Source organism: Haemaphysalis longicornis, unplaced genomic scaffold (assembly GCF_048455015.1).
Source record: "Haemaphysalis longicornis isolate Haplotype H1 unplaced genomic scaffold, Haemaphysalis longicornis Haplotype H1 scaffold_12, whole genome shotgun sequence".
Lineage (NCBI taxonomy): Eukaryota > Metazoa > Arthropoda > Arachnida > Ixodida > Ixodidae > Haemaphysalis > Haemaphysalis longicornis.
Genome location: NW_027526225.1, coordinates 102,086,152 through 102,108,899, shown reverse-complemented (window position 1 = coordinate 102,108,899; position 22,748 = coordinate 102,086,152). Strand labels below are relative to the sequence as shown.

General features: G+C 51.3%; 2 protein-coding genes across 2 annotated transcripts; both read right to left on the bottom strand.

The window, feature by feature from the left end:
* Window positions 1-39: 39 nt before the first annotated feature.
* LOC144161753 (transcription factor RFX4-like) lies at window positions 40-8,120 on the bottom strand. Its single transcript, XM_077692356.1, has 7 exons — window positions 8,091-8,120; window positions 6,885-7,072; window positions 6,393-6,830; window positions 4,926-5,029; window positions 4,677-4,856; window positions 3,680-4,013; window positions 40-301 (listed from the first exon to the last, which is right to left on the bottom strand). Exons 1-7 carry the CDS (start codon window positions 8,118-8,120, stop codon window positions 259-261), a joined length of 1,317 nt encoding a protein of 438 aa, XP_077548482.1. The 3' UTR covers window positions 40-258.
* Window positions 8,121-8,426: 306 nt separating this feature from the next.
* On the bottom strand, window positions 8,427-9,519 carry LOC144163119 (DNA-binding protein RFX2-like). Its single transcript, XM_077693931.1, has 2 exons — window positions 9,033-9,519; window positions 8,427-8,958 (listed from the first exon to the last, which is right to left on the bottom strand). The coding sequence occupies exons 1-2, from the start codon at window positions 9,143-9,145 to the stop codon at window positions 8,709-8,711; spliced, it is 363 nt and encodes a 120-aa protein (XP_077550057.1). The 5' UTR covers window positions 9,146-9,519; the 3' UTR covers window positions 8,427-8,708.
* Between the last annotated feature and the right edge of the window lie 13,229 nt (window positions 9,520-22,748).

Below are 22,748 nucleotides of genomic sequence, written 5' to 3'. Positions count from 1 at the left end.
CTGTCAAGTCTACAGCTTGGGCTTGCACGTGGTAGCAATGAAGTTGGCAGCGTTCAGTCCAGTGCGCCCTTTCGATGCCTTTTGGGAGGGGGCGCCGCCTGGGAGTGTTGCTTCGTACGGGTGGCTGTGGGCACTGTTGGGGCAGCACCAGTGTGCGCAGGCGTCTTCGGTGTGGCGCACTGAGCGGGGCTGGGCGGTGGTGGCCATCTATGAGCTTGCACCGCCTGCTGTTGGAGGCAGACGCAGTGGGCTGCGAGGTCACGTGTATGCACCGGGCTCGTGCAGAAGGGCATCGACGCACCTGCAAACAAGTGGTCACGTTGTGAGGCCCCCACACCCTCCTCTACCCTGTTCCCATGATGTTTTCCCGCTGTAGGGGACCGTTTTTTTACAGTCGCAAATGGCAAGCTTGTGAATTACTGCAGCTATGGCAAACAAACCACGTGGGAAAGACCAGATGATGTCACACGTTAAGCGCAATCTCCATTCAAAATGCATCCGCATGTTGATATCCGGATCCATCGCTTTGATGGAGTGATGGATACATGATCTACAAGATACACTACAAGGTACCACATGGTCTCTCAGCTGCCCGCACGTCTGCTCCCACCTAGCAACGATTTCGGTGCCGTGAACTGTTGCAGTCCTTGGAGCTGCTCCAGATGATTGGGTGTTTTGTCCTGGCAGAGTGCATTTTCCCGGATGAGGGCATTTCAAAGGACAACAACCATCGAACTGTACTGCTGTGCAGTGCCCAGCATTGCTATCTACTGGTGGGAAGGTTCTGAAATCAGTTTTCTGTCGAGAGCGAGCTAAAAAACAGGCAGACATCCCTTGAAGTGTTGCTCAAACACTGCGAAGCATATATTGGCGGTGAGATGATTGAGTGGCGCCCCCTGGCTACTGACGTCAGCTTAAGGACTCTCGTCGCTGTTGTCTGCTACACTCCACTTCTGAGGGGCCGCAGTGTCTGTGCTAGAAATCGCCTGTTTTGATGCATTAGTGCATTAAAAAGTGTATTTCCAATAATTAAATTATTTTGCCAGTTCCTGGCACCTCTGAATAATTTCAAGCTGTATCCCGCACAAGTTTGCAACACACGAGGAGAGAGAGAACGACTTTCTTCAGAGCATCGGTCAGATGATCGTGTGTAACTTGTCCTTTCTAGCTTTTTTGCGAGGTGCAGTGTTCAAAGCTCCCCGATAAGTATTCAAAATGCGCAGGCTTCCCTAAGTATTTTTGAGATGCTTTTGTGAAGACTCAACAGGGCCACAGGCCCTCTTTTTTTATCACGAAATAACGTTTCTCCTCCTCCTCCTCCTCCTCCTTTTTTACAGTCTAATACTATGCACCAAGCAGCGGGCCCCCACATGTGCATTGCAGAGCAGGAAATAGAACAGCTGTATTCTATTTCTTTCGTTGCTGTTGACTTGTATCATATGAATGTTTTTTCTATGCCCAATTCTTTAATTTTTCTGCACCCCTGCAAACGTCCTATTAGTGGGTTTGGTGATGTTTGGGAGGCTCACAAAATTCGTGTGGATATTTGTTTCAGGCTGTACAGCATACATTCCCTTCTTCAGAAATTGACTTTCGTTATGGCTGCGTGCAAGAAGGTGAATGTCCGCAGCATGCATTGTTTATTCACATGCAGATGCAATGAGAAGGTTTGTGCTACGCCACTGCGAAGTAGCGCAGACAACATTGTCCAGAGTACTCGAAAGCGGCTTTTGTGCTCCGAATTTCTATCGTAACCATCGTTATCATAACGAACTGACTCTCAACCTGAACGGTTATGAAATGATTATTGTGTTGAAAGCTTGATATACTCGCTAACAAGCGTAATAAATAGTATGCATGCCGGTTTCCAGCATAACAAGAATTTAAACCAATGAGTGTGTCTAAAGCAGCTCTTTATCGTTTTCCAACCCCATCAGGCGTAAAAACAAAATCCTGTCTTACTCAGGATGGCATTCCATGAATTGAAAATTACTCTCGCTCTCTTGTCCTGGACTGAGGACTTCGCCCACTAACCAGCTTGAGTTTACTGTTAAATAAAGTTCTCCTCTTAAGTGAAGTTTTACTATAACGCATATCTGATTATTCGGAAAATAAGGCTGCGGAAAATGTACCATAAATATCCCTCCATGTCTGAACAAACATAACTTTACTGTATTTTTACTGTACACATGCCTAGCATGTGTGCATGCGTGTGTGCATGCATGGCTGTGTTTGTGTGCGTGTGTGATATGCGGCGGCATGTTATGGCGGCGCATCTGCAGAAATGACCCAGGGATAGGGGTACGTACTTAAAGATACGTACTCGCACTTGTCTGTTTCACTCTGGCTCACTTTCTCTGCTGTTTCTCTGCACTCGGGTGACGTTTTATGTTCGCCTGTGTTATATTTTATGCGCACGTAACGTTTTATCACAAAAAATACCCCAAATCCCATAAACATGCCCAAGGCACGCTACCAAGTAAGGTTGTCTGTTTGTTACCACTTCGGTGGAAGCATTGCCGGCTTCACACCATCACTTGCGAAGCCGATCCCGTGAAAAGCGAACAGAGTTCGAGCTTCTTATTGCTACGAATATTCAAGGCTTTGTCTTCTCTATCGGCAATCTTTAAAACAAGAAGAACAAGCCAGCTTCTAATAACCGGCAACCGAGAAGTGAATGATCAATACGAATTCCCAGCCCTTCCCCTGTAGGTTGTTTCAGCTTTGCCAGAGGGTGCTACTATTCTCAGTAACAGTTGGCAAGCAGAGTGTAAAACAGTTTTTAAAGCGAAGCCTCCTATGCCCCACTGATGGTGACGTTGCCCCAAAATGCAGTGCAAGAAAGCCAGCTTTCCCTGATTATGATGATGATGGTGGGTGAGGTGAGAGATGGCTGTAACGCAAAGCTTTCTCTTGTCGAAAGCCAATGTTTTCAAAGTCTGAAGTCAAAGTTCAAAATTCAAATGACCAAAGCCCAGAACATTGGCTTTCGACCAGCGAAAGCTTTGTGTTTCAGCCATCTTTCGTTAAAAAGGGGTTTGAATTTTTCATAACCTTGCAGAATGCTCGAATGTGTTGTAACATCACTTTACCTTGGCATATAGTATGTGAGTATACCAGCATGCGCTAGCTAAAATCGCAAAAAAAAATGCAAGCTGAGTCCAGTATAGCCTTCTGTTCACAAAACAATGGTGGTTTCCTGACAGGTTCTTGTGATATTTGCTCAATCGCCAAAATGGGCGAGTTTGAACGCAGACACTGTTAACCCGCACAGGCGGAGTGTAGCAGACGACAGCGGCGCAAGTCCCTAAGCTGACGTCAAAGGGCGTCACTCGAACATCTTGCCGCCAATAGCGCCGACGCCACACTCTCTCCACCCTATCCAGTGCACACCGGCTGCTGCCGCGCCTCGCCCCCTCTCCCTACCCGGATTTCTGCGCTCGGATGCGTTCCGTTCGCGGGAATTACTGGGACCCGCCTGAGAAATCGTGCGACGGATTCACACAGAGGCCAACCCCGCTGAGCCAACCCCCGTAGGGTGAAACGTAACAGCGGCATCGTGCTTCATTTGGAGCAACTCCAGAGCAGTCAGTATATTATCACTATGTCCAGAGCAGCATTCGTCGCGCGTCGCCAGGTATGGCTTTGTGACCGCAGGTATCCCCAGCGGCCCGCTCACCCGTGCCAGCCGGTTAGGTCCGGCGGCGCGTCGCTGGCCACGTTTGCGAGCAGCTGCCTGACCAGGGCGTCGGCCAGCAGCCTCTCGAGCAGCAGGCGCACCCACTCGTCCAGCAGGAGGCGCAGCAGGCGCAGCGGCGGGCTGGCGGCCGAGGCGAGCTGGCGCTCGGCCGCCGCGCCCGCGGCGCCCCACACGACCAGGAAGTGGCGCGCCAGGTGCGCCGCGGGGGCGCCCCCCGCGCTGGGGCCGCTCACGGTGCGTTCCACCAGGGCCTCGAGCCAGCCCAGCAGCGCCTCGGCTGGGGCCTCGAGCAGCAGCGACAGCTCCTGGGCACCTGCGTGGGGATGGCAACGGACCCGTTAGCGTCGCATGATGGCGGCGATGGCGGCGGCTTTCTGTGCACGTGTCCAGATCAAGTAACTCTGGCACGTGTCTTGATTTTACCCAACCGGCCGAACCGCTTCCGCTCAATGACTAGCCAGAGTTACTATTAATAACTAGCAGTGACTCTGACTAGTCAGTGAGCGTAAGCGGTTCGGCCGGTTGCGTAAAATCAAGACACGTGCACACAAGGCGACCGCCATCATGCGACGCTAACGAGCCCGTTACCGCTGTGTCAGCGGGTCGTGAGGCAAGGGCGGTCGGTCGCGCGCCGCTTCGACTCACTACCCGACGAAACTACACTTAATGTTCCCAGAGCAGTGCGCTGTGGAATGCACATTTTGTAACAACTGACAAGGATCGCTCCGCCACATATAACTGAGAAGCGCGACGTAGCTCGGAAAACCCACCCCTTCTCCATTCAAGAGCAATGGGAGGTCTTAATGTCCAGCTCCTGACTGGCGACCCAGCATTCGGTGGTAGACAGGGCGCAGGCGGCCAGGACGGCATAGTGGACAAAGAACTACTCCCAAGGGGCCAAATTAGAGCCTGATCTAGTGGCTCTAGGCCAAACGGACCGCTTTAGCGGCTCACTAAATGCACTATCTCGACTCACGTGCGTAGAGGAAGCGCGCCGAGGGCGTGCCCGGGCTGTGCACGGCGGCCTCCCTGCTCAGCGCGGCCAGGTCCAGGAGCGCCCAGTCCCGGCACGCGGCGCCGGCCGCGCCTCGCCACGCCTGCGCCAGCTTGGCCAGCGCCAGCCGACGTCGCAGCGCCTGCGACAGGCAGCGGCCCACTGCCGCCGACATGGGTCAGCGGCATAGCAGGCCGGCGGGCAAACGCGGCGGAAGGATGCGCCACTCACTGTGCAGCTTGACGGCCCTGAGCGGCGCGGGGAAGCCCGCAAGCGCCGCGTCCAACCACGACACCAGCTGCTCCGACAGCAGCCGTGCGCCCCTGCACACATGGCTGCAGCAGAAAAGGACACCGCGCAATCGTCAAAGAGTTTAAGCATACCGTGTGTACCAGGGCCCGACGGCATGTGCGCGTGCTCTGACGGGCGGCTCCGGTAAGGTGTGGCACTCCTCGCCGTGTCCGCGCGCGCATGCGCAGTCATGTCACGGTACGGTACACATGGTAAGCTCAAACTCTACATGCGTCTTTTAACCTCTTGTATGGACCGTAGATCCTTTGAAGTAACGGCAAATTAACGGACGTTGAACTTACGGCAAAGCTCGGCTCACGTCGAGCTATCACGAGGAGCTGGCGCATGCACCACTGCTCGGGAAGTTATTCCAGCGGTTGCGGTGGAGGTCGGACGTCAAGGTCTCTGTTTTCGCAAAACAACTTTGACGCCCGCCGGGTCATATTCTGCTACGCCGTACCCATAATATCTTCACCGACGCCTAGCTTTCCCGCAGGCAGAAGAACGACCCCTGGGAACGAACGGTCCGGCAGCTAACACGTTCCATCTTTGCATCGCGCTAGGCCTTGTCGTGGAGGTTCCGGCACTTACGCGGTGCTGTTTGATTATATTTCGACGGCCGGCTCACTTGGGCATGGGACGCACCCTGTTAATGGGGGGACGAAGACGCTCTCGTGAACGGTGAAGGCAACATGCAACTAACCTACATTCGAAATTCGGAACTATATAGGCAAAGTTTCGCCTCTTCATAACTCGCTGATTCACCATCGTTTGGTCTCTGCATGAGTTGCGAACAAAAACGCTTGACGTGGCAGTCTCCAAGAGGCAACTTTTGCTCGGTTAACCAGACTGCTAAAACGCGCGTGGATTCCTATCAGAGGAAGCGTTTTGTTTTTTACCCCAAGTGACGCATATAGTCGCGCCGGGCCTGACATGTTACCTTTCGCCGCAATTAGTGTACGCACGGCGCTCGTCGACGACAAGTGCGGCTTAATGGAACTGGAAGTTATATGGATTCTTCTGTGAGTATGCCCCATCATCCTTGTGGCAGGAACGCAGCGGTGCCGTCGAGACGACGGAAACCGCAGCTCTCTTCTCCGATGTCCGTGACACCTACGTCACAGCCGACGCGGCTCTCCAAAGTGACCAATGTGCATCGCCCTTTTCGGCGGTAGTAAACTTCTCTAGCGATAGTCATTTTGTGCGTGACTTAATTAATCTTCACGGAAATCTTCACCTGCTAAGGTCGCGGCAGAAGGCAGCAGACGCTGAGTACTAAGGTCGTAAAGACCTGCACCGCGTTTCCTCCCTACCATGCTGAGACGCGTGCCATGACGAGGTGACCGTGTTGCGTCGGGCACCACGTGCTCGGGAGGATGTTCACGGAACAACAGGGCGGCCCGCTACCTGTCCGGCTCGTCGTCCGCCATCGGCGGCTGGGGCAGCAGGGCGTCGGCCAGGGCTCCGTACAGCAGGCTGTCGCAGACGCCCACCAGGTTGGCGAGCGCGTTGGAGGCGAGCAGCGGCGCCAGGTGCGCGGGCACGCGTCGCCAGAAGTGCGCCACGTACTGCAGCACGCCCGCCTGCACGGGCGGCTGGCCCCGGGCGGCCGCGCACTCGTCCAGAAGCCGCTGGCAGTGGCCCCGGTACATGGCCACGAAGCCGTGAAGCTGCTCGCCGTCGGCGCCCGCCGGCAGCAGGAGCTCGCGCACGCGCGGGAACTCCGGCAGCAGCGGCAAGGGCCGCCCGCCCGCGTGGAGCTGCTGCTGCAACGACGGCGGCTGGCCGACCGCGCTGGACGCCTGCAGGCTGCAGTGGCGCTGCTGCTGCTGCCTGCCGTCGCCCCTGCGTGCGTCCCGGATGAAGCCGCATCGAGGAGACGCCGTCCCCCGCCCTTACCCCTTGCCGTAGGGCGGCTCGAAGTACCGCGACCCGATGCGCACAGCGATGCCGTAGTAGTGGTAGCGCGACTGGCCCCGGGTGCCCAGGCGCCGTGTCGTCAGCTGGGGGAACTGCTGCCGGATGATCTGCGCGGGAAACTGCGTGGGTGAGCGGCCCGCATCGCTGTCGCCGCCCCTGCGGGAGCACTACTCCCCGAGCGTGCTATACATTCCCGCCGCGTCTTGTATAGACCTGTGTAACATCGTTCTGGGCGCTGCCATTTTATCAGTAGGCTGTGCTAGCGGCCCTATAATTGGCGCAGTCGATAGGAAGATGTCACTGCGCATGCGCGACACAGCCCAGAACATGTCTTGACCTTTTTATTAAAGACTAACGGATGCAGAGGTTCATACACGCCGTCCGCGGATCGAGGGGCGGCTCTCTGCCTGTGTCTAGCGCATTCATCGCCGCCGATATTGGCGCTTTGGAAAGAATGCCTGTGCAGCAGACCGTCGAGTGACAGGCAGCAACGCATACGTTTATGAGAATACCTCGAGAATAACGTCGTGTTGGCTATTCCGTCAGCTGGAGCCAAATCTGCCTCGTTGTTCGCTTGGCAAAGTGAGTCACGTGAAAATGACAACGAAGGAGACCTTCAATAAAACATCGTCATGTATAAAAAGCCTTATCTGTAGGGGCAATTGATGTTTTGCGCAGTCCGGTGCGACCGTGGTATGACGTCGCGATGTGCTTAATTTTGCCTTCCTTGGCAGGGTCTCAGCCACGGCAGTGGGGATCGGTCGTCACTTGCGCAACTCACTAAACTGTGACGATGTTTTAAGGATATATATTTTTGCTGCCCTGAGCGTGTACAAGGGACGATGGTCTGTACCAAGTGGCCCCATCCTTAACATTGAAAAATTTCTAGGCAAGTTGACAATTTGCTGCCACTTTGAAAGAAACAGTATGAAGTAACCTATACCCTTTTACAGTGACGGAAGTTCTAAGCATTTTTATTCATTTACCCTCAGGGCCGGACGGCATTACAGAGGGGCGTGGTTACACTTTTAATCCTGGTGGGAGGCGCTTAACGTGTAAGCCTTGTAACGTGTAACATTGTACAGTAGACATCAGTCTTTTGGAATCAACCTTACTGTGTCCGAAGACCGCGTTTGCTGAGAAAATTGACCACGAACCTGTGAAGGAGCTATTGCCATGTGGTACCGTGCATTCGAAGACAGTGAAACGCGCCATCGCCCCAGTGTGTCTGCAGTCTACCTTGAACGAGTCGCGTAAGCGTGCTATAGGAAGATATTTGACCATTGGATGGTCAGGCTTCAAACTGCTTGATTTCTGCGCTCGATTATTAGAAACACCGCTGAGAAAACCCAATGTTGTCTACCACAGAGAATTCGTGAAAGTAAACAAATCCGGAGGTGATACCTTGCTCGCAGCGACTGAGTTCGCGCAACTTTAAAATGGTTGCCTCTAAGTGCAGTGTGCAGGTTGTATTTTGCTAATTTAAAACTTGCCGCTTGCTCGCGAATGGCGCCAGGAAAAAGAAAGCACAAAAATGTGACAAGAAGCATGACAAGCCATTTGACGAATCAGCGCCTGAAGTATTGATAGCGCTACTGTGGAAAGGCAAAGCACAGGGTCTAAATAACGTGAAAGCAAGGCGGTGGGGTAGCAGAAATTTTCTGTACGTACTGACATCTGCTCGGCACTGACGCTTTAGCACGCGAAGCGTGCATATGGATTACCAGCTACCGTTTCCGACGGACAATCAACAGAACACAGGACTGTGGAACGGCTAGCTGAAACGAAGAAATCACCTCGCTGTCACTGATCTCCACGTTGGAGGTCTTTATAATAGCCGTTGGCCAACGATACTCCTAATGGATGATATCCGACAGCGCGTACAACGGAGCCTGGCGTGATACTGGGAAGCGTAGTTAGCCCACGTGCCTTTCCAAAGCTGGCGGCGTTCACCGGCTGCATGGCGTTTCGCGCGCAGAAGTCCACGTAGTGCAGGTACAGCGTGTTCCTCGGGATGCAGACGCCCTCGGCCACCTCGTAGTTCTCCTGCAGCCTGCGTTGGAGCGGGTGGCCACGGCACTTAGACCGCCGCCAAAGAGACGAATGAGGAGGCGCGCGCGTGTATACCAGAGCAGCGTGGCGGGCGTCGAGTGCGGCCGCAGCCAGCGGAGGCCACCTCCCGTGCTTCCCCACTCGCACTTGACCGGGAACACCGCCGCCTGGTCTCCGGGCTCGAGCATGGTGCCGCTCTGGCCCGAGCCCGCCGGCGGCCGGCCCGGGAGGCCGCCGCCGGGGCGGGGCTCCGCGCGGCCACGCCCACGCCTGGGCGGCGGTCCGGCTGTCCTCAGGGTGCGGCGCTGCGCTCCGTCCTCTTCGTCGTCCAGCGACGGGCGCCCAACCAGTGGCCTGCAGGAGCTCTCCTCCTCCACGTCCGGCCCTCACGACGCCGGAAGTTATTCGCGCCCTTTGCTCTTGAGTACTCGTGTTCATTGGCAGTCAAAGGAAACTTACAACGCGAGTAAAACACCCCGCGCGTACGTGCGTAGCGGCCGGGAAGGGAAAGTGAGAAGCTGCCAAGGAGGCTTGACCGCGGGACGGGGCAAGGCGCTCTCGCGCGCAGCCCTTAGCTCGAAGGCCCGCGACCTCAATAACACATCTTTCCGAGCATGTTATTTTTGTAAAGCTTGCCCAACCGCCAGTGCATTGCACTGACGATGAGGCTTTTTTCTTTCGCTTGAGGGAGGAGGAGCAAGAGGAAAAACGTCAATGTTCAGTTTCTTTTTGTCACGGGAAAATCTGACACCCTCTTGAAATGCAGCCATAGAAACTTCGCAGTTGAAAAAATATTAGAATGGTTCGGGATTCGAACCAAGGACCACCGCTTAGCTAACCAACGGCTCAGCCAACTAAGCTAACCAGAAAACCAGCCGTACGTAGCTCGAGAGCGAATTAATCGAATGTTCGATACGATGGACAATTGTTAGACAAGCTTTTAGGGAACGCCGGGAAGCAAGACAGAATTTCCTTTAACTGCGAAGCTTTTGAGAAAGCGTTGTAACTTTCCTATGTAACCGTGTGGCTGCATTTCAGGTGGATGCAAAATTCCCGCCGCAGAAACTTATTCCACCTTTGGTGTTTTTGCTCAACGGTGGTTTGTTCCTGTAAAGGGTGCACTGCCACACGTACACTAATCGTGCGGGGAAGTAAACTACCGTGTTCTCTTTCAAGGCAAAATCTAAAAATGTTTCAAGCACGCGCGTTGTGACGTAAAGAAAACTATGGTACAAAAAAATTAAGTTCCTCACCAACACCTGTACGGCACCAGAGACCAGTCGACAATGGTATTATCCCCAGCACGCCCCCTGAACATTACGTAAACTGATAGGCTCGCCTGGTGCACTGTCGAGGCACGAATCATGAGGTCCCCTAACAGCTCCTACGAATACCACGCAATCTGATGGCTTCAGATGGGAGGCTATGGAGCCCTGCAATCTTGTGGAGCCACCAAGGACTTGCTTTCGTTTCGTATGCTATTTCTCCTTTTAGCACACTTTCGTTCGTAAGCCATGCTCCATGTGTACCCGGGGAATATATTGGCCATTCACTGCTCATAACACTAAATATTTCGCTTCATGGGGCAGATAAGGCTTGCAGCTCATTAATACAGAAATAAAAGTTGGGTCTGCCACACGGTGATGATGATTATGATGATGATTGCTATTGGCTTCACCTTTGTAGCGGGGTGATGACATGTCATCTTACCAAAAAGGACTAATATACCTAGATTTTATGCTCTTGGTTCAATACTAGTGCTGCTTAGGGCAGGCACAAAAAGGTTATTAGGCACAAAATACATTTTTTTTTCTGTTACAGGTGGTAACTGTCCTAGGCTCTATTCCCCTCTCTGCTTTTCGTCCACCAGCATTCGTTCACTACATGCAAACTTTCAAGCTTCACTGCATGACATGGTCATTTGGGTTGGCTTTCTAGCACGATGCTAAAGCCATGCAAGAAAGCCTCCCACGAAAGCCTTGCACAAGAGGGGAGCTCTCGCAGCCGATGTTTGCTGAGGTGCAACGCTACCTGGGCAAAATTTATAGGCTGGAAAGAAGTTTCCCATCAATATGGTGGTATGAGTAGTCGTAGGTATTCAGCCTGGACTTCTCCTGGTACCTGGCGAGCAGGTCTACCTCATTGACGCCGGCGTCGGATGCAGCATAGCAGACAAGAGAGCGAGCGCCTCGTTTGCACAGCCGCTTCAAGTCGTAACGGGAGCTCTCGGCCGTTGGCTTCACAATGCGGATGCAACAAAGGATCGCCGTCTTGGGTTTGGCCGCCGCTTCCGCATCGACGGTGGGCACGCAATCCACATTTACGTCGCCAGTGTGGCCGCTGTCAACGTACAACACGCTGACCTTTAACGGTATGCCGCTGGGATTCTTGTAGACGTACGTCACTAGAACTCGAAGCGCCAGTCTCGTGCTGCTGTCCTTGCAAACCAAGCAGGCAATGCTGACCAAGGCGTCGTCAAAGATGTGCCTGCCCTCAGGTGAGCAACATTTGAGATGTGCCTGCTCTCAGAGCAGCGTTAGGATATAAAACAGATATATTAGTTTTTCTTGGTAAGATGAAATCAATCAATCAATCAATCAATCAATCAATCAATCAATCAATCAATCAATCAATCAATCAATCAATCAATCAATCAATCAATCAATCAATCAATCAATCAGTCAATCAATCAATCAATCAATCAATCAATCAATCAATGAACACAGTCGCTCTCATTGCCGTGGTTGCGCATTTATAAAGTTTTACCTTCCGAATAATCACTGCAATTAAAGTTATAACATGTTTTCAAGTCCTGTTTTTTTTTTTTTTTTCTTGTGGAAGCGGCATTTGCTTTTACCTTTTGTGTGGATGCGGAACGACGGCGACGACAATACCGTTAACCTGCCGCCGTAGCTCAGTGGCTAAGGCGCACTGCTGCTGAATCCAAGGACGCCGGTTCGATTTCCGGCCGCGGCGGCCGCTTTTCTGATTAAGGCGAAAAGCGAAAACGCCCGTGTGTTCGAGATTTCGGCGCACGTTGAAGATCCCCAGAAGGTCAAAATTAATCCGGAGCCCTCCACTACGGCGCGCCTCATAACCTGTGTAGTTTCGGCGCGTTAAACGCCATAATCAATCAACAATACCGTTAGCGTTAGTTTCGTCCTGGTGCCAAGCAGACGGCGGGCATTTCTACATCGAGCCGTTCGCGCCAAAAGTAAGTCCAAACTTTCTCTCTTTCTGACGCAATGTTTTGCAGTAATACAAAGTTTGTATAACCGAGCGATACAGGCCGGATAGCGAGATGATTTTTGTATTGTCTTGCTACGAACTGCTGCGAAACGGGAATTGCGCTGTCGTCTGCGACGTACCATCGGCGTCAAATGAAACGCGAACATGAAAATATGAACCTGAACACACAAATAACGCGATTTCTTTCCATGCAAGCCAAAATGACGCGTGGCTTGGTTACAACAACAAAGTTGGGGAGTGTGGATTTCCAAATATACCAATAGCCTGCGATTTTATGAACTCTACGAACAGTTTTTTTTTCAATTTTGCACGTTCTGGTTCATAGTTTCATGTTCGCGTTTCATTTGACGCCGATAGTACGTGCTTGGAACTGCATGACTACGCGCGTATAGTTGTCGCAGCTTCTACTGTGTGAAGAAATTTACACCCAGATGATGCATTTTCTCCTGAAAACGAGTGAACATCTGGAAGAATAAAAAGCTAGTATAGTAGGGGGGGAAAGAGTCGTTGCTGAACGACGTTGTGCGGAGACAATTCGGGGTAAGAAAAACGTTTCGGCTTCCCTGCGGTAGCCAAAACGTCTTTCTTACCCGTTTTGTTAAACCTTTGGTCGGTGACCACAAGTTTTTAATTACGTCCCAGAGAGGTCGCTGGAGAATCTGCGACTACAGTATGAAAATTCATGGTTGATCACTTCCGCGCACTATTAATCGTTTTCGTAGCCGATTTTTGGTGGAAAATTTTTTGTCCCTTACAGCAATTTGAAAATCGCGGCGGTGACGAAAATCTACGTTGCGAAAAAAAAAATTCGCAAAGATAAAATAATGTACGGAGCGCAGTGAAACAATTTCAGGTAATAGAAAAAGAAGCGTGCTTCTTTGCTGCTATGCGCAGTGGCAGTTGATTGTGTTTTTTGAAAGTGGGCTTCGGTGAAGCAAAGCGTCGTTTCTGAGCTATTTTCGCACATTTTATACGGCTGTTAAAACCTTTTTAGAGACAACTCAGCTGCGTACATTGTTTATATTGTTGACGGTAAGTGCGGAAAATAATTACGGGATCCAGAAACCAGGTAGTTTCAGCGCGCTGAAGACAAACTGAAAAATGTGCAAAATTGCTCATGTTTAGACGCTTATCACGTTGTGTGAAGGTCCATGTAAAAATACAGCCTTAGGCTCATTTAAAAGGGTCTCCAAAGGACATTTATTTCTGAAAGTTTAATCGGAGTACCTGTTTTTCTTTTAAGCGAGAAAGTAATTTTTATACTGAGCGCCCACCGCGGCCTTCAGCGGCTGGTCGTAAGTCCGCTTCACCGCAAAGACGGTTCCTCCGCGGCAGTGGAGAGTTGCGACGTAACCGCAGGTCGCGCGTGTTTTGAGTTTTCACGCCGCTAGCTGCTTTAGCGGCTGACTAGAACTGGATTTAGCTAGGGCGTCAACGACAGATGATCTGTTGTCGGGGTTCCCAAATGAATTCCGCAACGCTGCGTTTATGCAGGCGATACAGATGTAGTGGGAGATCGGCTGCCAGTCCGGCCTTGGCAACGTTACTAGAAAAGCTATTCTAGGAACGTTGGGCCTCGGGGTATTGAGGAGGCTGCAGCTTTCATCCCGGTCGCCGGCGTGGTATCTTTTTTGCAGTCGAAAAGTCTGGGTGGCGGATTAAGACAGCTGTCAGCGATGATGACCCGCCGTGGTGTCTCGGTGGCTAAGGCGCGTTGTGCTGCTGAGCACGAGAACGCGGGCTCTTTTTTTTTTTTCCTCAACCATTTCTTGCGGCACCCAGACCAGGGATATACCCTTAATCTTTTCCGCCCATATAAAAAGCGGATGGGGTGTAAGTATTCCTTCCTGGTAAGGTATCTGAAGACTGGCCCTGGCTGCCAATTGCCTGAAGGTGCCGCCAACCCCGTCCTAAGCTCTCGTTCTATGAGACGTTGCAAAAAGTTCCGCCCAGCCGATAAATTGAAGTCATTTTCATGGTAGCTGAAAGTATTTTTTTAGATGCAAAGCATCTCTTGCTTTCGGCTCCGTCGTCCGTCGTCCATCCATCCGCCGGCCCAGGAAGACACCGGCAACACTGCCGCTCCAGGAGCCCTTTAAGGGGAAGCGTGCTCGTCTCGTGCCGGCCCAGGAAGACACCGGCAACACTGTCGCTCCAGCATCTCATGGTCGGGGCTATGTCCCTCCCTTGTTGTGGCGCCGTCCACACCCCCACTGCGCATGCTCGGCTCGTCTCGGGCCGGCCCATGAAGACATCGGTGTAAGACACCACCGGGCGTTCAGCAAGCCGAGCATGCGCACGGGGGGGTGGGGGGGGGGGGTGGACGTCGCAACAACGACAAGGGAGGGACATAGCCCCGTCAAAACTAATAAAATTACACCATCTTCCCGTAGGGGAACCCTGAGTGGTATGCGAAACAGTCATGGGCTCAACGCAATTTCCCATTTCGTAGTTCCGGTAAGTGAACAGTGTGGTAGCTACCATGGAAACCAAACTAAACATAACGGTAGCTACGTACCTCAACCTAACGGAAACGACGAACTGAAAACTAATGGGCACTTGAATCGACCCCATGGCTGCTTTGCATACTACTCAGGGTTCCCCTACGGGAAGATGGTGTAATTTTTTCTTTTTCTTGTGCTGTGGAGATGCCCCATTGAAAAACGAGTGAATTTTTCCTGCAGCAGAGAATTCGTGTTTCAAAACTTTTAACGTCTCTGCTTGAAATGTAGCCACGGCCGCTGTCGTGTGGTCAAGACAGTCCGAAATGACGGCAAACTCTTTCACACAGAGTTCCCCAGACTTTTCTTGACGGTGGTATGCCACGAAGGGGTGTATAGTGACTTGCGTATTTACCCAGTTGTACGATTGCGGGGCATATATCTCGCACGAAGAAGCTATTATTCTTTTCGAAGTCTAAAAGAATCGTCATCTCATATTTAAGGCGGCTTTTAGCTCTCGCAGCTACAAATTTGCTTGCTGTTTCCTTATGAAGTGGCGCACCTTGAGATCCTCCGCGGCGTCAAAAAACTTTTCCGAAAGTTCGGCAGGACTTAAAATTATTTTCTCTAGCCTGCAGCGAACACCTGCGATACAGTGTTCAACGTGGAAGTCCTCAACTTTGTCCATATCTAGTGCGTTCTTCAAAATGCTCACAAGGGCATCTTTGCCGGGACACGCCGGACAGCGGCTGCACATGAAGACTGCTTCATCGTCGATGTTGCATACAATTTCTGATATCAGTTCTTCTGTAGTTTTCCCGAAGCCTGCGGCATGAAGCATGAGTTGGAAATTTTGGGTGCACTGCGCACACTCAAACTGTGTGGGTGTCACTTCCGCCTGCCAAAACGCATTGTGGCGGGCGCAGAGGTGCGAACTAAGGGAATCCGTACTTTAGAGGGCATGTTTTTTTAACACGAAAGTATTTTATTCCGAGATACACAAAGATTTCCATGACGTCATATCCGTCACGGAAATGACGCCAATACGACGAAGCAAGCGACCTGTAAAGGGTGCACCCCTGCACACAGGGTGTTCGTGTGGGGACGCAACCTTTAGTACTGAAGTACGTTATATTTAGGGTTGTTCGCTTTCGGGTTTTAATTCAACGCGAAAGTGTTTTATGCCGGGATACACCAAGATTTCACTGACGTCATATCCATCAATGACGTCAATGACGCCAGTGCACCTTTGCCGAAGCGACCCGCCAGCAGGACGTCGCTCGCCAAGCACACCCATAAGACAGCCGCCGACCCGCGCGTCATGCCCAGCTGGAGATTTCGCTGCACACTTCACTTTCGTGTCTTACCGATTCCTATGACAGATGAATCAACCACAGTCTTTTTTTTTCACGTTTGATCATTTCTGTCAAATATAGCAAGATCAACCGCTTTTCGTGACCGCGCGTTGCGTCTTTTCTTCCGGACGGACTGCGCGAAACGAAATCGTCCTCATAAAACCTTCTCATTGAATATTTCGCTTGTCCGATGGGGCGTCCTGCTTTTCTTGGTGCAGCAAGAAAAAATGGCCGCGTGTCTGCTCCTGTCGTTGCATATGTCGACGAAGACGATAGTCTTACTGGCACCCCTGCCAAGTAAATGCATCCGTTCTCTTTCCCGCTCACCTCTCATGCTGTTCTTCTCCAGTCTCGTTCCTCCCAAGATAACACGTTAGAGGTTTGCTCAAGTCAATTTAAATTTACCGCGTTCCACTGCTACAAGTTTGGTGCCTCGATGCCAGCGCTGCCGTGCGGCGGAGACGCGCGTGAGTCGAGACACCCAACTACAACGTTTATCGAACCACGTTGCCGTGCTCCACGACCGTTCCAAGCGGAACGTGAACCTATCTAGAACGGGAACGTGAACGTGAACCTTTTGTTGCTGTTGCCGTATGATTTCTTAAATGCCGCAATGAGCGCTTGCAACAGCAGGCGACGGTTTTGTGCAGTTGATGTGGTATTTCATTTGCTATCGCAAAAACCAAGCATTCGTGAAGTTTTTAATAAAGGGACACTGCAAATATCACTTATGTATTGACGTTCTGCCTCATGTTTGCGTCTTGTTCTTGGTCAACAATCTTGACAAGTATGAACATTGACTCCGGACATAAACGTTTATATTTGGCTTGGGGTATATAAGAATATTGCGCAGCTTCTGTTTCGCTTTGGCCGGGAGGCTGAATCGAGTCACAGAGAGATAGACCTACAGACAGACCAAAATTTCTGCGTTTAAGTAGACCGAGAAAGACTGTAGTTTTTAAAACCCCGTCCTTGCTTCTAATCCGCATAGCTTCGCGTGACTGTCACTCCGAAGCGTGCAGATAAGTCGTAGCTTGTTTGCACAAAGAGTATGCCCCAAACAAGTTGTCCGTACGCCCGTAATTCAAAGAACTAAGTGAAACAACTACAAAAGATTAACTACACTCTTCGTCTGCGGCAATGCGGAAGGCCTATATATTAATGTGGAATCACTTTTACCAAGCCGGCAGCACCTTCAGAAACATCGGTTAGAAACCAACCAAACATGCTGTACTACCGCTGCCGCCGAATCTGTCCGCTGCCGCGCGGGAACCGTCGTTGCAGTGAAGCGGACTTCCGGCCCGCCGTACGAGGCCGGGGTGGGCGCTCAATATAAAAATTATTTTCTGCCTTGAAACAAAAAGTAATCAGACTAAACTTTCTGAAATAAATTCTCTTTGTACGCACCTTCGAATGTGCCTAAGCCTGTATTTTAAGTGCGAATGCACTTCTTAAGCGAGCCTGAAGTGTCCGCCGCCGTCCGCATAGCAACAGCTGCGGGTGCGCGCGCTCCTCGTCTTCCTTGGCAACGGGGGGATATGGGCGCGCGCTGCCTGGCCGCTGACATGGCACATACCCACGTGGGGGATTGGCCAGGAATCTCCTCGTCTTCCTTGGCAACGAGGGGAGATGGGCGCGCGCTGCCTGGCCGCTGACATGGCACATAGCCCACGTGGGGGATTGGCCAGGAATCGGGCGTGAGAAGGGCTAATGCACCCGCTTAAAGGAGTACTGACACGAAATTTCAAAGCTGAGATCCGCTCTAGCAATCAAGTACAACGACAACACAAATAGGTGTCTGTGAATAAATGCATCTTTCTTTCTTTGTAATTGTGTGTGTGTGTGTGATCTCTCTTTCGCGAACATTACCGAACCGCGCAAATTCAACTCGTGCATTCGCACTTTCACATTCTTCCCCTCGGGGAAATGCGGGGAATTTTTTTACATAGGCCGCCACACAGCGCTATAAGCGTCTCAACACGAACAGTTTTGCAAATTTTTCAAAGTTACTGTCTGCCGCGCTGAAACTAACCGCTTTCAGGCTCCGATATTTTTTTGCCGCACTTACCGTCAACAATCTAAGCGTACGCAACGCATCGTCTCTAGAGAGGTACTAACAGCTGTAAAAATGGATCAAAATAGCTCAGAAGGTCGCGGGTTCGATTCCCGGCCGCGGCGGCGGCTTTTCTGATGGAGGCGAAAAGCAAAAACGCCCGTGTGTACAAGATTTCGGCGCACGTTAAGGATCCCCAGGTGGTCAAAATTAATCCGGAGCCCTCCACTACGGCGCGCCTCATCGCCTGCGTTGCGTCGGCGCGTTAAACCTACAATCAATCAATCAATCAATCAAAATAGCTCAGAAAAGCCGCATTGCTTTACCGCGAAACCCATTTTCAAACACACTAGCAACTAAACGCATTGTAGCAAGGAAGCGCGAATTATTTCACTGGTCTCTGTATACTACTTTATTTTCGCAAATTTTTAACGCGATGTAGGTATTTGTAACCGCCGCTATTTTCGAATTGCTGTAAGAGACAATTTTTTTTCGCCTTAAAGTCGATTACGGGAACGAACCGTGTAGGGAAAAGATCAACCATGAATTTTCATAGTGTAATTAAAGATGTTCGAGCGAGCTCTCTGGGACGTTTGACATGAAATGACCCATACAAGTTATATACGGTCCCTAGAGCCGTAGTTCTACTTTCGCTTGATGACCGTGCATCCTAATGAATCGTGGAATGCTTGCAGGTATAATCAAAATTGCAATTTTGTCTTGTAATGTTTTATCAAGAAGTTCGAGAAACGCAGCTTACAGGTGCGCATGCTTTCGGCAGTTTCGTTTTTTGGTTTTACTCCCGCTACCGCAGCAGGGCGCTTCGAGCGCTTGCGACACACTGCGGGCTCGTCGCTGTCTTTACTAGTTTATAAAACTTTTAACGTCAAAATAATCGCTTCAGTGTAAGTTATAAGAAATTATCAGTCCTATTTTTTTACTTTCTCATGGAAGTGACTTCTGATTTGAACTTTGACGCGACCGCGGAAAGACGGGAGGGACGACACCAACTAGGACCGTTAACTGCCATTACTTTTGTTTTGTGGTGGCGCCAAGCAGACGGCGGGCATTTTCTACGTCGAGCTGCTCGCGCCAAAAGTAAGTCCGAACTTTTTTCCCTTTGTCGCAACGTTCGCTGTAATGCGGAGGTTGTCAAGCGAACGATACCGATCGGATAGCGGGAGGGTTTCAAGAAATGTATCAGCTTACCGGGGATGCCTGCGGAACTGGAATCGCGCGGTTGTGTGCGACGTGCTGTGCGCGCGTAGTTGTCGCCGCTTCTGCCGTTTAAATAAATCTCCTTGTGAAAACGAGTGTTCCGATCAAAGCACAGAGAGCTGGGTTAGTATGGGCGACAAACACAAGTTGCTAAACGATTTTCAGTAGGGACAACGCCGGAATCGTTTGCGGTGACAGCTCCGGGGCCGTCCCGCTGTTCACTTGAAAAATGGCAGTTACGACTCTCGGCGGGAAAGTGCGGTTACGAAGGCAGCGCGAAGGAACGGAGTGGGACAAAGAATGGCGTGTCGTTCTGGATGTAGAAAAGGTTACTTTATTTCGCCAAATTCGTTCATGCTCGCGAACGGCGCTCGTACTCTTTTAGCTGGTTTATTTTTCTAGGTTTGGGAGCGCACCTGTTGCTTTCATTTTTGTTCCGTGGCTGTTGCCGTGTTAATTATCTAATGTTTTATCCAACCGATCTCGTAGTTGTCGTTTCTGGTGCCGGCATGGTATGCGCGTTTTTTTAACGTGTATGGTTGGTGGTGCTCGATTTTGTTGAGGACGCACTGCTCGTAGCGTGGAAAGATGGATAATTCTAACGAAATGATATTGTGTGCCCGGGGTGGAGAAACTACAGAAAAATGTTAAACCCCAGCCCAACTCCGACATGTCAAAGGAAAACATCACGTCTTCGCGGAAAGGTTAACCTACAACTGCAATTAATTGAAATGAACTCTTTCCCGCGAAAATAAAAGGCTCAATTTAGGGGATGTTGATAACAGAAATGTGAGTCGAAAGTAAAAGAAAAGCGATGGTTAGCAAGTGCTGAAAATCTGACCATTCTAAATTTTCAACGCCGTATATCCTCGTCGCCTGTTCGGTGGTTTCGTCCAGAGTTGGTCACTCCTCCGGAAACCATCTGGGCTGGTTAGGTTTTTCTGCCTTCTTCCCTTTGGAGGTGTTGCCAGGGGGTATCCTTGAATTTCGAAACTTCTTGATGCAATCCTTTGTACCAGTTACGTGGCCCTCTTCACAGCAGAGAGCACACTTTGGGGAGCAGGGGTGTTCCGGGGCTGGATTTTCAGTGCCACATTGGGGGCATTTGCTGACGTGTGGCGTAGGGCAGACATCTGACCGGTGTCCTGCCGTCATGCAGTTCTGGCAGGCTTGCCGCGTCTTTCTGTAGTGGTAGCACAAAAGTTCGCCGTAGAAGTACACCGCCCGGGGAACCGTGTCACCCTCGAAAGTCAGCAGTGCTGTTTTCGATTGCCCCAGCATGCAGGCTTGGATTATTTTAGTGTTCAACGTCCGCACTCTCAGGCCTCTCACGAGGTCTTCCGATGGTGTTCCCGGTGAAAATCCCTGGACGATTCCTTTGACTTCATGCTTGGAGAAAGCCACGTACGGTGTTGCTTCATACGTGATGCTGCCGAAACTCAGGAAGTTGATTCTCCGAAGCTCGTTCGCAGCCTCTTCGCTCGGCGTGCTAACGATGATTGTGTTTGAGCCCCATCGTGGGCGAACAATCGCTTCCTTCAGGTTGTTCAAACCTCCCGGGCACGCGTTTGCTACGGCCTGGGTGATCTATAGTGTTGAGAAGTTCTTCAGAGGGAGTCCCTTCCTCGGCCTGATGATGATTTTAAAGTCGTCTTGTGGCAGGGGAGCGAGTCTTCTCTTGGAGGTTTGTTGCTGAACATTGCTTTGCTTACTTGCAGGGTCGTTGTTTCCGTCTTTATCAGGTGCTTCCCGCTCAAGGGTTCCTCGTGCTTCTTTCTTCATGCGCTGTTTTGTGCGGCGGCTGAGTGCTTGTTCCCAGCCGGAGTCGTCGTTGTTGTCCTGCATAGCGTGCGCTGGTGCATGTTCTTGAGAAAACGGCGAAAGTTCGCCGTTCGTTGTCGTTGAAGTCCCTTGGGACGCTTGAAGTTCTTGGTCGATCGGCTGCTGGGGCATCGTGGCTTTCACGGCGCGGCCGGCGCGCGCGAACGTCGGGTGCTATACTCGGTGACAACTTAAGAACGGCACCGAAAGTTGCCGCTGTGCCTTATCACCGTAGCCGGATGTTTCACCGCGCGGTGCAAGTAGGGCGTTACTGGGAATATTTTGAACATGGCGTGAGCCGTTCCCGTGATTTTTTGGACTTAATATGCTTATAAACGACTCCAGTGACGACAAACAAACTGCGTGAGACAAGGCAGACGATATCACGCATTCATAGCAAACCCCTTTCAAAACGCGCGCGCACTGACGTCACGGGTCCGGCGCTTTGGCGGAGTGATACACTACATGAGGTGGTGCCGTTCTTGAGCAGAGCTCTTCGATGTCTGGTTCTTGAGTTGTAACGGAGTATAGCCAAGTTGCCTCCGCCGGCGTGGTCTGCGAAGTACGAAAGGTTGGTCTTTCTCGTCCCGGACCCTCGAAGTACTTGTATTCCTGGGTGCACGGGCAGGTTTGGCGATAAAATCGCCGCGAGAATTTCGAAACTGCGCCTCCTAGAAGGCCGATTTACTAGGATAACGACGGAGCTCATGCGAGACAAGTCTGCACTGCTCCGCTGCCGTGTTGCCAGACCCCGGCGGTTGTCGCGCGTCTTCCGAACCGCCGTTCTCGACAGGTCGTGTCCTCCGCGGTCCCCTCCGCGACTAGTGGCGCAGCTGCTACACCTACCTGTTACTCTTTCTTGAGCTCTTAACGCAACGTGGCTTTTCCTTCGCGCCTGGCTTCTAAAGCTTATAATCTCTTCGTGGCTCGCGCATTTACTCGCTTTTAGAGTGGGCATGCAGTGTCATTGCTCGATAGCGCACTTTCAGCTTTTCAGCTAGGCTCGTTCTTCGCGGCACAAAAGGCTTGCTTTAATTTCTCGCGAACTAGCATTCGAGTCGTGCCAGCGTGCAAGGTTCGAAGCAGGCGGCGCAACCCTCGCGCACTTGGCAACCCTTTTGGGGATCTACCCTTGGAAGCGGGAATCGAGAGCGGGGCTTGGCTATTTTTTTTTTTTCAGAAACACCTTAGCGGCGCTAGTTTCCGGCTGCTGAAAGCTTTCAATTTCAGTCGCTGGGCGCACAGTGACTTGAGCTTTCAAGTGAAAGGGCGAGTCAGACACGGCAGTGGCAGTGTTAGTCTTAGCTTAAACACTGTTCAGCTCGTATCTCGTTAATTATAATCTTCGTAATCTGTTTCAAAGCGACTTTCTGAATCCGCAATGATAGTGTAACCTTGTAATGATAGTGTAATCGTGATAGTGTAACCTTAGCAGCAAACCACGGAGTACATGAAGCTAGCACGAAACTCGCATTGTGTGCGTTGGAAGCATCGCGGTTACTGGATGGCACAGATGTCTTACTGCGTGTGCGCTTTTAGCGAGAGAAAAGTGAAAGAAAAAAAAACATCGTGGACAGTTGGCCTAGCAACTTGATCTGATTGGGCAGCAGCCACGCGTTTCCTCACTTACGACGTTCAGGCTTAGTTCGTGATA

What these genes read in the sequence shown, in the direction of transcription:
- LOC144161753 (XM_077692356.1), bottom strand. Translation starts at nt 8,120, where the DNA reads ATGGCGCGTTTCACTGTCTTCGAATGCACG. An exon ending in TCACTGTCTTCGAATGCACG is followed by an intron (nt 7,073 to 8,090) that starts GTACCACATGGC and finishes CTCGGGGAGTAG; the next exon opens with TGCTCCCGCAGGGGCGGCGA. An exon ending in GACCTAACCGGCTGGCACGG is followed by an intron (nt 302 to 3,679) that starts GTGAGCGGGCCG and finishes ACTTGTTTGCAG; the next exon opens with GTGCGTCGATGCCCTTCTGC.
- LOC144163119 (XM_077693931.1), bottom strand. Translation starts at nt 9,145, where the DNA reads ATGCTCGAGCCCGGAGACCAGGCGGCGGTGTTCCCGGTCAAGTGCGAG. An exon ending in ACGCCCGCCACGCTGCTCTG is followed by an intron (nt 8,959 to 9,032) that starts GTATACACGCGC and finishes GCTCCAACGCAG; the next exon opens with GCTGCAGGAGAACTACGAGG.